The sequence below is a fragment of the Dysidea avara genome, chromosome 13 (assembly GCF_963678975.1).
Source record: "Dysidea avara chromosome 13, odDysAvar1.4, whole genome shotgun sequence".
Taxonomy (NCBI): Eukaryota; Metazoa; Porifera; class Demospongiae; order Dictyoceratida; family Dysideidae; genus Dysidea; species Dysidea avara.
Genome location: NC_089284.1, coordinates 7,012,505 through 7,027,495, shown reverse-complemented (window position 1 = coordinate 7,027,495; position 14,991 = coordinate 7,012,505). Strand labels below are relative to the sequence as shown.

Sequence of the window (14,991 nt, the reverse complement as noted above, 5' to 3'; positions counted from 1 at the left end):
TCATTGTTAGCAAACTATTTTTTATGACGAAGGATCACTAGCTAAATAATCATTTGAGTAATGTGTGAATGCATACTTATGGTGTTAACCATTGAACAGACCGTGGAACAAGATCGCTATATTGAAAATAGGTTAGTAACTTATAGTCCTAAATGCTAATATAGTAACTTACTTACTGTCTTAATAGCAAAGTTAGTAGCCTTAATGCAGTGTATAACAAGGGGTAGTCAATACCAATAGTCCTGTAGAACCATTTGCGACCAGGAATCAAATGATCAAGAGGTTATTTTACACCAAATCAAGCAATCAAGACATCCTAAAAATGGTGATCAAGCATCTTAGAAAGCTAACTTGTATGCAAACAGAGAATTTACAAACTTATTTGCAAACTTATTTATTTGAAATGTTGTAGCTATTGTGAAAATTAAAAAGAAAATAATTTATGAACTTCTATTGTAGATTGTCAAGGGATCAAGGTACCTTTTAAAATGAAATCAAGTGATCAAGGTTCATTTTCATCAATAAAAAATCTTGCTCCCAGTCACAAATGGTTCTACAGGACTATTGGTAGTGACTACCCTTTGCATAAGGATGCATGGATAACGTTCTGAGGGTTATTAGCCCACGATTTTAAAACCACGATTGACCATCAGATACCAGTGTATAAACAAATTGGATGAGTGCTTTGTAGTTCTTTCACCTATTAAGTGAGTGCATCATATCACTTATACCATGGCTGTTTGATTGTAACAGCTGCTGTTGATATCCTTTTCAACAGTAGCCATGGGTTCCTTTTGGGCTTCATTTGTGTAGTAAGCTTTGTTCTACAAATTAACCTATTGTAATCTCATACAAGACCAAACATGATGCTAAAGCTGTAAGAAGTGTGTGGCCACAAATCTCTATTGTAGGATAGCATGATGTGTATCTAACACTTCATTAGGCATATATAGCTACTGTATTTACCCATAAAAGATGAACTCAAATAAATGCCATATCCTAAACTAAGGCCAATAAATATTGATTAGCAGTTTCATGTCATCGCCCACATGCTTTTGATACAACTGCATGGAATTTTCATTATTGATAATTGAGATACTCTACTAGAGCAGTCAGTTTTACTCTAATAGAGCAGTCAATTTTACTCTAATAGAGCAATCAATTTTACTCTAATAGAGCAGTCAGTTATACTCTAATAGAGCAATCAAATAAATGTTTCATCAAAAGGCAACAAGGATAAATATACTAGTGTTTCATATTTGATGTAATTTATTGCATCACAATATGCATCACAATAAATTGAAGTTAACATGCATGCTGCAGATGTAGGAATATAAGAACTTGCATATAATTGCTGTGACCTAAGTGCACGCTATGACCTAAGGGTGCGCTATGACCTAAGCGAGTGCAGTAATGTTGAAATGATTTCAAGCACTACGCAATCTGCAAACTAGTTTAACAGGTTTGTGTCATGCGACACACCAGTGTCATGCGACACACCACATTCTCAAAAGGTGAATGGCCCAGTAAAACAAACTTAGAGTCCTCAATAAATGGTGGCAGTTGCCACTACTCCCAGGGGTGGGCCACAACAACCAACATGTCAACTATAGCTACTATAGTAAAAGGTCATAAGTAATACATATTTAGATTTCATTTGTGGGTATAAGGTTGCTTCAAACATCCCTTATATAATTAGTCAGCATAGTTATTATGTAACAACAGCTGTTACATTGTCCTGCAGTGTGTATGGTGGTGATTGAGAACAATAAAACTAGATAACCACATGCACACAGCTAATTGTATAACTATGTGTGACTGGAAATAGGTTGTGACTAACATGTGAGTCAGAGGTTATACTGTTGAATCATCAAGTGCAGAATAATTTAGCTGCTAGTTGTGTCAATTTACAGAGAATTATGGTACTGTACGTGTAGTGATAAAGGTGTTCATCTAGAATTTCTGTTGAAAAGCACAAATGTAAGGCTTCTGTGATGCCTCATTGTTTGCTGTGACTCTCTTTTACATGGTAAAGAATTTTACATGAACTGTCTGTCCTCGAGAAAATCACCCCACTATAGGCACAGTAATTATAGAGAGAATTGCTGATGTTTTGTCAAAAATCTGTTCTGATGTGTGCATGTGCACTTGTGTATGTGTTGCAGTGTTGAGACCTTCTTACAGCACATCTTCCAGGCAACTGAGGTGCATGCTGGCACTATTATTGCCCCATGATACATATTTAGCTAGCCAATGAACATTTATTATTACACTCGGGTATTGTGTGTGTGTTTTAACCATGATTGGAAAATAATGAATAATAACTGCCTGCCAACATCAAAGTTTAAAAAATCTGAGCTAGAAACTAATAATCAAGTTTCATTGGCCTAAGGCAAGGGCTGCTACCTTAATATTACTTAAAGTTACAAGTCACACTAGTAATGTTTTTTCTTATAAATAGTTTTACATTGGAGGGGAATTCTCATACTCTGTACACACTTACATTACTAGTTGGACATGCAAATATGCTGTACAGCTTATATAGTAGCTACAATATTATAGTAGCTACAATATTGTACTTGATGTTTACTGTAGATGCATACACTTAACTTTGTTTGTAGATGAAGGCACACTCAGATTAGCCAATGGACGTGATGAAACTGAAGGTCGAGTAGAGATTTTTGTAAATGGCCGATGGGGCACAGTTTGTGATGACTTTTGGGACATCAGAGATGCTAATGTTGTGTGCAGGCAACTGGGATTTCTTAGTGCTCGGCAAGCAGTACCACGTGCAGGGTTTGGATCAGGCAGTGGACAACCAACTGTACTTGATGATGTACGATGTGTGGGCAATGAGAGCTCACTTCTTGACTGTCCAAGTAGACCAATTGGCCGTCACAATTGCGGCCATCATGAAGACGCTGGTGTCAGATGCAATCAATGCCCTGCAGGTAAAGGAGCTACATAATATCAAATTAAGACAATTGTAAAAGGGTCAGTAATAGTATAATACTATACAACAACCAAATAAAAATTCCAGGTTTATTTGTACTCTACAGTTTTAAACTACATGCCACAGTAAAGTTTACCACTTCATACAGATATCATTTGATTATCTATTATTATGTAGTAATCATAGCATGATGATACTGCAACAAGAAACTTGAACCAGAATCATACTTTGGTCATACTAAATCATAAACTCTAAACACAGGCTATTTACCTAAAGGTATAGCTGTGAATTTGCTTTCCAGTTATAGGCTAGTGAAAGTGACTCACAGATATAAGACAATATAGAATTCAAGGAAAGAACCTGAAATTCAAATATAGATGTGTTTGAAACAGCCAGTAATGTATAGAATCAGATCAGATCACACACACACACACACACACACACACACACACACACACACACACACACACACACACACACACACACACACACACACACACACACACACACACACACACACACACACACACACACACACACACACACACACACACACACACACACACACACACACACACACACACACACACACACACACACACACACACACACACACACACACACACACACAAACACACACACACACACACAACACACACACACACACACACACACACACACACACACCAAAAATTGCAACAATAATAGATTTATAAATTATTTATTGTATACTTTAGCTGAACGTGTCCGACTGGTGGGTGGGACAGTACCTAATGAAGGACGAGTGGAGGTTCGTGTTGCATGTAACACTGCATGGGGTACAGTATGTGATGACCAATGGGATACCTTGGATGCTCAAGTAGTATGTCGTCAACTGGGCTACCTTGCTGATGGAGCAATAGCATACACTAATGCCTATTTTGGAAGAGGTACTGGTTCCATCTTATTGGATAACTTGGAATGTAATGGAACTGAAGCTAATCTACTTCAGTGCACACATAATGGACTGGGTGTAGAAAATTGTGGCCACAATGCAGATGCTGGAGTCTTCTGTAACTTCAGTGAGTATCACACACTACCAGGGGCATACCAAGGGGGGTTTCCAGGGGTTTCAGGAAACCCCTTTGGATTTTACACACTACTTGAAACATTAAGAAATAGAAACTTCAGGTTTCCAGAATCTGAAATCTATCATGGAACAGGACACATTTTAAGCCTTTATCTTATAGTTAAATAATAGTTTCTAACATGATAGCAACACCTATATAGCATTGTTCTGCATTATGATTTTGGTGAAGGATCGAGATACTCTAATAGAGCAGTCAAGTAATATAAACTACTCTAATATAACAGTCATTTAGCTGTAGTGGAAACCCCTTTTTAAAATTCCTGCGTATGCCCCTGCACTACATACACAACTACACTAATCCAAGGGGAAACTTTTACAAACTTACTTATTATTTTAATACTTTGTAGTTCCTTGTCCAGATAATCCTATCAGACTGAATGGTTCTAATGCTACCAATAGTGGTCGTGTTGAGTATTGTGTCAGCGGAATATGGGGCACTGTGTGTGATGATGAATGGTCACTTCAAGATGCTGATGTAGCATGTAGACAGTTGGGCTTCCAAGGAGCAAGAAGAGCTTATGGTTCAGCATACTTTGGAGCTGGTGAAGGTCCCATCTGGCTCGATAACCTACAGTGTAATACTAGTGAATCTCGACTTGAGGACTGCCCTAACAAAGGATTGTTGGTGAATGACTGCACCCACAATCAAGACGCTGGTGTAGAATGCATCACAACAGGTAACCTGGCACTACAATACGATTTAGATGTTAACACTAATATCCACTGTAGATTATGTATGCCCTCCAAATGGCAATGTGAGACTCAATGGTAATGATTACTACCAGGGTAGAGCTGAGGTGTGTGATAACTCAGCCTGGACCTGTTTCTGTGGTGACAGCTTCAGCAGACAACATGGAGAACTGATTTGCTCTCAGCTAGGATTTCCTGGACTCTATCGTTACTCAACTGGACCAGCAAGCTGCAGTTCTGGTGCAACAAGTCTCCAGTGCACAGAAGATGCAACATCCATTCAAAATTGCAACTACACAGTTGCCACAACTTCCTGCCCTCAAGTATACATTGAATGCTACAGTAAGTCTATATACAATCACTCTGGTTATTGGTGTGAATGATTTTTAAATTTTTGTAGCTGAGTCACCAGTCAATGGAACACTACCACCACAAAACAATTACCAAGTACGTTTAGTGGATGGCTACTCTGATTATGATGGGCGTGTGGAGTTACTGGCCAACAAACAATGGGGAACAATCTGTGATAATGGCTTTGGAATAACTGATGCTAATGTGAGTCATATAAGTGAAAACAACTTTATTTAATACCTAACCACCACAGGTTGTGTGTCATCAACTTGGATACCTACGAGCTGTTGATGCTACTGTTAATGCTTTCTATGGTCAAGGAAATGGCCCTGTATGGTTTGATAACTTGCAGTGTACAGGCCAGGAAGGAAACATTGGTGCTTGCACAAATCCAGGACTAGGAACATTGGCTGACAATTGTGATCATTCACAAGATGCTGGTGTAGTGTGTGCAAGTAAGTCTGTAGTAGATGATGTAATCCAGTTGTAATTTGATGTTTCCTCTTAGATGATGATAGGACTTTTAATGTTAGATTGGTAGATGGAAGTACAGAAAATGAAGGACGAGTTGAAATCTTCTTTGGAGATTCTTGGGGCACTGTTTGTGATGATGACTGGGACATCAATGATGCTAATGTAGTATGCTATCAGTTGGGGTATTCACATGCAATTGAAGCCCCCAGAAGGGCTCAATTTGGACAAGGAACAGGCACAATCTGGATGGATGATGTAGAGTGTCATGGTGCTGAACAACTACTTGGTCAGTGCATATCCTCAGGATGGGGCAACAGCAACTGTGATCACAGTGAAGATGCCAGTGTCGTCTGTTCAAGTATGGCAATAGCAACACTATTGTAGTAATTTATCCCATCTGCTGCACAGGACATATTACTTACATTGCACACAATTATCACATAAAAGCCCCACTGCATCATATAATAATTTCAAAACTTTACATAGAGGTAGAGAAACACTGCACAAATGAATATACCACCAATACCAATATATGTATAAGGGTACCATCACCATTATTAATTCAGCCATGGATATGGACCACTCAACACATGCCAGTGGTGGATCCAAGGGGAGAGTTACATGAAACCCCTTTCAAATAGCCTTCTCATTTGCTGATGTGAATTCAGTGTTATCCTAGATTCCTATCATCTTCATATTTGCTAAGACAATTATCATTAATTGTGTTAAAAGCAGCACTTTCAATGCTTCCAAAAGGCTTAAGGTACTGAAAAACATTGTTAAGGAGTGATTATTTGTTATCAAATCTTAGAAGCTAGCTAGCTGCAATTACTATACCTCAGACTTGAACCTCTCCTTTTAAGTCTGGATCTGCCACTGAATGGGGAAATTGATAGACAAATACATGCAGGAGCATCCACAGACATGGACACACAACACACACACAATTGAAACTAATAATAATGTTTCTTCCAGTTATAAGGTTGTTTCTATAGTTTTTGTTTACCCTCAGCTGACACTACTACACCACCTGTGCAAGCTCCAATACGAATAGAAGGTGGTAGTAACCAGTTTGAAGGTCGTGTTGAGGTGTACTACAATGGACAGTGGGGAACAGTATGCGATGATAACTGGGATATAACAGCTGCCAAGTATGTACTTATTTTCAACATTGAAATTTCACTGGCCCTTTCCATTCTAAAGCGTTGCTTGTCGTCAACTTGGATTTGGTGATGCAATTAGAGCTTTCACAGGCAGCTATTTTGGTGGTGTAGACCCTGACCACCCTATCTGGTTGGATGAGGTACAGTGTACTACTGGAGATCACTACTTATCTGAGTGTCGTCACAATGGTTGGGGAAATAATGACTGTACACATTCTGAAGATGCCGGTGTTGGCTGCACTGGATCAAGTTTGTTGTTGTAAACAATATTATAATTGCACAAATATGACTCCCACATTTTCCTTCACAGATGAAACAACTTGTACCGAAGGTGATATTCGTCTTGTTGGAGGTGCTGATGACTTTGAAGGTCGTGTTGAAGTATGCCATAATGATGTATGGGGAACTGTTTGTGATGATTTCTGGAGTGGAAATGATGGTAGAGTTGCTTGTCGTCAATTGGGACTACCATTTGTAGCAACAAGAACACGTGCCTTTTATGGACAAGGAACAGGAGATATTTGGCTGGATAATTTACGTTGTACAGGATCAGAGACTCAACTGATTGACTGTACCCATAATGGATTTGGTGTACACAATTGTTTCCATGGAGAAGATGCAGGGTTAATCTGTGGCAGTAAGTGCCTTAATAATATTGGTGCTGAAAGAAGTTATGTGTGCTTGATTTTCTATACAGTGCCCCCACCCATCCGTCTTGTTGGTGGCAGCAATGAGTATGAGGGTCGCTTGGAAATATTGTGGAATGGACAATGGGGAACAGTTTGTGATGATCTTTTTGGTAGTGTTGATGCAGCTGTGGTGTGCAGACAACTTGGCTACACTGCTACTAATGCTATTGCTTTTGGCAATGGATACTTTGGACAAGGCACCGGTACCATCTGGTTGGATGATATACAATGTGATGGACATGAGAACACCTTGTTCCAATGTCCAGCTGCTCCATTTGGTGATCATAATTGTGCTCACTTTGAAGATGTTGGTGTTCGATGTGGAGGTAGACACAATGCACAAATTAAGTAATCAAATAAAGTATGCTTCTGATTAGGTGGTGGAGCTATAGATCCCTTCACTCTCAGATTGTTCCCTAACCCTAATACTTCAGCTGGTATTCTAGAAGTCTACTTGTACGGAGCATGGGGTACTGTCTGTCGAAATGGGTTTGATCAAGCAGCTGCAAATGTAGCCTGCAGAGAATTGGGCTATCCATCAGGGGGCTTGGTGTTGAGTTCTTCCATTACGTTTGGGAGAGGAACTGGTCCTGTTTGGCTAGATAGTGTTGGTTGTCATGGTACTGAAGACAGCCTATCAGCATGTACAGTTGAGATTGGAGGAGGGACTAGTTCTTGTACTCATGCTCAAGATGTCAACATTGTTTGTGGTAAGTACACATGTACCATCACATATTATAGAGCATACATTGAATGTTTTAGATACTGGCAATGAAAACAATTTTGATATTCGTCTTGTTAATGGAGATGTTGCAAGCGAAGGTCGTGTTGAGGTGTTTTATGGAGGCCAGTGGGGAACTATCTGTGATGATCTTTTTGATGCCAATGATGCCAGTGTGATCTGTCGTCAACTTGGTTACAGCATGGGTGGTGTTCCTGCATCTTTCCGTACATTTGGTGAAGGCTCTACTTCACAACCAATATGGTTGGATAATCTTGCATGCAGTGGGATGGAATCAAATATTACTTTGTGCCCCAATATCATGGCTTCTTTGGGTGATCACAACTGCGTACACTTTGAAGATGTTGGAGTCCATTGCTTTGGTAAGCTAAACATGTATACCACCACTAAGTTACTATATCATTGTTGTTTAATAATTTTCTAGAAACAACTTGCCCTACAAATAATGTCAGATTAGATGGAAGCACAGTTCCATATGCTGGTCGTCTTGAAGTGTGTTTTAATGGATTGTGGGGTACTGTGTGTGATGATGCTTTCAATCAAGTTGATGCTGATGTAGCTTGTCGACAATTAGGCTACAGTAGTGCACTAGCTCCTTCAACTTACTATGGACCAGGCTCTGGACCAGTGTGGCTTGATAATGTGGGTTGTACTGGTACTGAGAGTAGTATCTTGGACTGTGCTCATGCTGGAGTGGGTACTCACAACTGTGTCCATTCTGAAGATGTTGGAATAATTTGTCAACGTAAGAGACATGACATGTACACTGTCATGTTGTCATTACTTATCTTCTATTTTTATAGCCAGTACTAATGACATAACTCACCCTTGTGGTACACACTGTGTAAGACTGGTAGATGACCTTGCAGGTACTGTCAATGGTAGCCAAGGACGAGTAGAGATTTTGTACAATGGTGAATGGGGCACTGTTTGTGATCCCTATTGGGGTATTAGGGATGCTGAGGTGGTGTGCAGACAGTTGGGATACTCTTATGCTTTAAATGCAACCAGAGATGCATATTTTGGACAGGGAACTGGAGAGATTTATGTTGCCTTAGTTGACTGCCGTGGAAATGAAACTGAACTTGCATATTGTCCCAGTTTACCACTTGGAGATGTTTTCTACTGTGCTCATCCTGATGATGCTGGAGTGGTGTGTTCCAGTAAGTTGTGTGACACCATGTAACATTGTATAGCTGGAATTACATGTTAATGACAGATTCTCCACCACCTTCACTACCTGATGATGGAATTCTGCGATTGGTGAATGGCAGTTCACCACGTCAAGGAATACTTCAAGTGTTCTATAATGGACGATGGGGATCTATCTGTGATGCTAACAGATTCTTTGGTGCAAATGAAGGAAGTGTTGCATGTAGACAACTGGGCTACCAAACTCTAGAATCAAAGAGAAATAATCCAACTAATCCTTTCACATGGATCACTGAAGTTTTCTGTTATGGAGAAGAGGGTAGACTGGTGGATTGTGATTACTATGGCTGGGATGTACCATGTACTTCTGGAGTTGTTGAAGTGACATGTGATGGTACGTAGCAATGTTTGAAATACCAAATAATGTTAATGATGACAACTGCTACTTATAGATCCTACTCCTACACAATGTCAGTCTCGACTGCTAGATGGAGACTACACATGGCAAGGGCGTGTTGAAATTATTTATAACGGCACTTGGGGATCTGTCTGTGATGATTTTTGGGGTGTGAATGATGCAAATGTTGTGTGCACTCAACTTGGTTTCACTAGAGCTGTATCTGCTCCACGGTTTGCAGCATTTGGCCAGTCATCTGGTCCAATTTGGCTTGACCAACTTCGTTGTACAGGCAGTGAAGCCAATCTTTGTGAGTGTCCTGGAAACAGTGTAGGAGTACACGATTGTTCACACTTGGAAGATGCTGGTGTTGTATGTCAAGGTAATATAAATGCCTAATTTTGAAGTGTTATGGCAATGTATAGGTAATACTGTGCCACAGAAAATCACTCAAATACCAGCCTCACCTTTCTTTCTTGATGACTTGTTTAATAGAATCAAGTACCTTTAGAGCAACCCAAAACACAGTTTTTATTTTTTTATATAGCTAAAATTTCTGCTGATGCCTTCAGCCAAGCATAACTTGACCTTGGTAAACACTACTACTTTGCTCATTTTTTCACTGTTTGCCCAAGACATTCCTTTCTCCTACCCTTATTTCATTTTTTTTTATTTCTATCATCCTCAAATTTCTATCTTTCCTTACACTTTTTGTTTACCATCATTCACAACTGGTAAACCAGCCTGAGAACCAGCCCATACCACATCAAAGGAAAGAATAGCACTAAACTTATCATATGTTTAATTGTGTAACTGAAACAACATAGGAATTTTTATGTCACATGTCATAGAGGTTTATGTCACGATATAAGCAATTCTTAAAGTTTCACAACTGAAGTTGTTACTTATGAAAGTGTATAGCTATTTTGATTCAAAATTCAAACATGCAAAAATATCAACTTAAACATCAGCAATATTAACTATGACATACCAACAATGCTCATACTTATAAGTAACTATGCGGCAATTTTTCTCATATTTAATGCATCAAATTTGATCAAAATGAATGGAAAAGTGTACATTATTAATGCCATGACATGAAGAAGCCTATGTCATATCATATCATGGAACTTTATGTCATGACATGTCGTATGTCACAACTATTGTGGCATCCCTATAACTGAATGCATACCCCGACTGAAAAGCAAAGTGGTTATTCCACTTGGTTTTTAGCTATTTTCCAGTTGTTATACAATGTTACAAACAAAGAACAGCAAGAGAACCACTCACCATGGAAATTATGGACAATTCTTGTGATAGCCATTACTGAAACGACCTGTCAAATTCTTCTTCTCAATGTGTTGTCTTCTCATGCAACCATGCCAAGGCATTGTATCGAGTCCTTTCTTTAGAAATGAGTATACAGAGATCACAAAATATATTCAAAGCATTATACTACTATATACGATCCACCCACTATATTTGGAACATAATATAACATGCTGCGAAGACAGTTTCTAACCCATAGAACTTCCATCTAATCTACCACCAAAAAGTACTGTATCCTCCATTATAATGACTCAACTTCAAAGTGACTTGAGTAATTTGCCATGAACTATTGCGTTTGCTCTTGTATTGTTGTGCTGTTGTATAGTTGCTGTATGTATCAAGTATGTGTACTTCATTAGGAAAGTACATCTCTACTGGCTACTAAATCAAATCAGAAAAAAAAAGCACAGATTATCATGTTAGATAACTCCGCCAGAGACTTACTTAAGAAGCAGTCACCCTAATGCAAAAAATCATGTATAATTTTCTAATAGAACAACCACACATGCGCATATATTTGTGCTACAACCAAAAAAGTATACAAGTAGTTTGTTTATTAAAATTTAAATATGAAGTAGGGAAAAAGTAGTGAAATAAGATATACAGCATAGGTATGTAGCAAAATCCCTATAGTATGGCACTGAACAATGCCAATGTAGGGATTTTCCAGTTCACTTATGTTTCAGTTACTACCATCATGTCACTACTATCACGTGTATCCTTTTATATTAATAAACACATATAAATTAATAGTTTTCAAGCACACATAAATTCTGTCTATTACTTGCTGCAGTATAATTTACAAAACTGATATAATTTAAACTATGTTTGTTGCACTTTATCCTTTGGCTCCATTCTGTGTAGCAACTGCAACCAAGTATGGACTTAATTGTACACTATTGTTTATTTAGCCACTGACCCACTCTATGGTGGTGTGAGATTGGTCAATGGATCAAGTGAGAATGAAGGTAGATTGGAAGTACAAGTCAATGGTGTGTGGGGAACCGTCTGTGATGACTTCTGGGGACTTGATGAAGCTGATATTGTATGCAGACAACTTGGTTATCCTGCTGGTGCAATAGTCTCTGATGGTATTCCTGTGGCTGGTGAAGGATTACCAATCTGGTTGGACAATGTGAGATGTACTGGCACTGAATTCTTCATTTGGGATTGTGCCAACAATGGACCAGGATCGCACAACTGTGCTCACTTTGAAGATGTCTATATTGTGTGTCGACCCAATGCTACAGAAAACAACACTGCATCAAGTATGTGTTTGTATGCTATTTACTGTTTGTGTTTTGCATGTACATAGTACAGGAGAGTGTGCATAACATTTCTTTGTGTGTACACATTTACATCACATGTGCATAGCACACAGTGTGTCATTAATATTAATACTCATTTTGTTGTGCTAAGTTTGTACTGTAGTTGTTTATATCACATCTGTAGTTTGTCCACCAGTAAGACTGGTTGGAGGAGTCAACAACTTTGAAGGTCGTGTAGAGGTTTATTATCAAAACCAATGGGGAACTATCTGTGATGACTTCTGGGGTCTCCTTGATGCCCATGTAGTGTGTAGACATCTTGGATTTGGACCTGCAACAGCTGCTTTGAGGTTTGCTGCTTTTGGACAAGGAAGTGGTAGTATTTGGTTAGATAATGTGCGATGCACTGGTTCTGAGGGATGTATAGGGAATTGTACTCACAATGGCTGGGGTGCACACAACTGTTTACATTCTGAAGATGCTGGTGTTCGCTGCTCTGGTATGGCATATATGTGTGCGTGTGTGTGTGTGTGTGCATGTGCATGTGTGTGTGTGTGTGTGTGTGTGTGTGTGTGTGTGTGTGTGTGTGTGTGTGTGTGTGTGTGTGTGTGTGTGTGTGTGTGTGTGTGTGTGTGTGTGTGTGTGTGTGTGTGTGTGTGTGTGTGTGAGCATTTGTATCTATGCAAATTATTTAGCAAATTCAATACTGTGTAGATCCTGGCCCTCATCAGTTTGAAGTTCAACTTGTTGGAGGTGATCGACCAGGCCAGGGACGAGTGGAAATCTATTACAGTAATGCATGGGGTACCATTTGTGATAGTCTATGGGATATCAATGATGCTGAGGTTGTATGCCAAGAGCTGGGTTATGTTGGAGTAATTCAGGTGTACAGCTCAGCTGCATTTGGCCAGGGAACTGGATTTGTGTGGATGGACAATGTACGCTGCAGAAGTAGTGAAGAACATCTTTCTGACTGTGCCTTTTCTGGCTGGGGAATCACAAATTGTACACATGCAATGGATGCTGGTGTCTGGTGTGGAAGTACGTAAGCCCTTTGTGTAAACACAAATACACACCCTCCCTGCTAGTGAAACCTCATTTTACTATGTTATTTGTGTATACATAGATACCACAAGCAATGGTACACTTCGTCTGGTTGGTGGTTCTTCTGATAATGAAGGTCGTGTAGAAATCTTTTATGGTCAATGGGGTACAGTCTGTGATGATTTCTGGGATCTGAATGATGCTGCTGTTGTGTGTAGACAGCTTGGCTTTCTGCGTGCAGTGTTTGCCTATCGTACATCACAGTTTGGACAGGGCACTGGACCAATTTGGCTTGATAATGTGCACTGTACTGGAACTGAGTCTCGACTTGATCAGTGTCCTCACAATGGAATTGGAACACACAACTGTATTCATTTTGAAGATGCTAGTGTTCAGTGCACAAGTAAGAAATGTTTCACTTGTAAATATAATTTTAAAGAATAAATAACATTTGTAGACATACCTGTCCATCAAGTAAGATTGGTTAATGGACCCAATGAGCATACAGGTCGTGTAGAAGTTTACACCAACAGTACTGGTGGATTTGACAATGCACAATGGGGTACTATCTGTGATGACTTCTGGGGAATAACTGATGCCAGAGTGGTGTGCCGTCAACTTGGATATCCTGATGCTGTGGCTGCTCCACGTTTTGCTAGATATGGTCAAGGAACTGGACCTATTTGGCTAGATAACTTAAGATGTCTTGGAACTGAGCCCGATCTTTTTACCTGTGGTGGTAATCAAATCGGCAGCCATAATTGTCAACACTCTGAAGATGCCTCAGCTGAATGCTTAAGTATGCATAAATTGTCTGTTTAAATATAATAATTATGCATTGTATTAACAACTACAGTACCTAGCTGTCCTCCAGTACGTCTTGTTGGTGGAAGTGACCAGTATGAGGGTAGAGTGGAAGTGTACTATAACAACACTTGGGGAACTGTGTGTGACGATTTGTGGGGTCAAGAAGAAGCTAACACTGTCTGTATACAACTTGGTTACTCTGGAGCAGTGGCATACTACTACAACGCCCGCTTTGGTGAAGGTACTGGAACCATTTGGATGGATAATGTACGGTGTGCAGCTGATGACAATTGTCTTGGAAACTGCACCTTCAATGGATATGCTGTTCACAACTGTCAGCACAGGGAAGATGTCTCTGTGAGATGTAGTAATTTTACTGGACCACCACCACCAACTGAAATCAGACTCATTGGTGGAAGCAGTGAGCTAGAGGGAAGAGTTGAAGTGCTGTACCTTGGAACATGGGGAACAATCTGTGATGACTTCTGGAGTATTGAGGATGCTCATGTGATTTGTAGACAACTTGGATTTGGACGTGGCTTACAAGCTACAAGCCGTGCCAGCTTTGGACAAGGATCAGGCACCATCTGGTTGGACAATGTGCAGTGTAGAGGAAATGAGACAAGAGTAGAAGACTGTTCACATAATGGATGGGGAGTACATAACTGTGCTCACTTTGAAGATGCTGGTGTTGTTTGTTCGTCAGGTAGGTCTTCTATTTAGGAAGTGCTATATTCACAATTTTCACACACACATACGTATAGCTATGTAAGAGTAATTTGCGCAGCTAATGTACATTGTAG

The 14,991-nt window shown here is 39.6% G+C and overlaps 1 protein-coding gene across 1 annotated transcript in view; it reads left to right on the top strand.

The window, feature by feature from the left end:
* The window catches only part of LOC136242480 (uncharacterized), a 58,109-nt gene that overhangs the window by 24,462 nt on the left and 18,656 nt on the right, over positions 1–14,991 (top strand). The window contains exons 9-31 of the mRNA XM_066033910.1: positions 2,622–2,951; positions 3,691–4,014; positions 4,430–4,759; positions 4,812–5,114; positions 5,173–5,327; positions 5,377–5,578; positions 5,632–5,955; positions 6,610–6,748; positions 6,801–7,009; positions 7,071–7,397; positions 7,458–7,775; positions 7,827–8,159; positions 8,212–8,553; positions 8,616–8,936; positions 8,995–9,354; positions 9,411–9,737; positions 9,796–10,122; positions 11,981–12,337; positions 12,522–12,836; positions 13,052–13,378; positions 13,464–13,784; positions 13,839–14,180; positions 14,238–14,894. Coding sequence (XP_065889982.1) covers positions 2,622–2,951; positions 3,691–4,014; positions 4,430–4,759; positions 4,812–5,114; positions 5,173–5,327; positions 5,377–5,578; positions 5,632–5,955; positions 6,610–6,748; positions 6,801–7,009; positions 7,071–7,397; positions 7,458–7,775; positions 7,827–8,159; positions 8,212–8,553; positions 8,616–8,936; positions 8,995–9,354; positions 9,411–9,737; positions 9,796–10,122; positions 11,981–12,337; positions 12,522–12,836; positions 13,052–13,378; positions 13,464–13,784; positions 13,839–14,180; positions 14,238–14,894 — 7,290 coding nt within the window. The remainder of the gene's footprint in view (positions 1–2,621; positions 2,952–3,690; positions 4,015–4,429; positions 4,760–4,811; positions 5,115–5,172; positions 5,328–5,376; positions 5,579–5,631; positions 5,956–6,609; positions 6,749–6,800; positions 7,010–7,070; positions 7,398–7,457; positions 7,776–7,826; positions 8,160–8,211; positions 8,554–8,615; positions 8,937–8,994; positions 9,355–9,410; positions 9,738–9,795; positions 10,123–11,980; positions 12,338–12,521; positions 12,837–13,051; positions 13,379–13,463; positions 13,785–13,838; positions 14,181–14,237; positions 14,895–14,991) is intronic.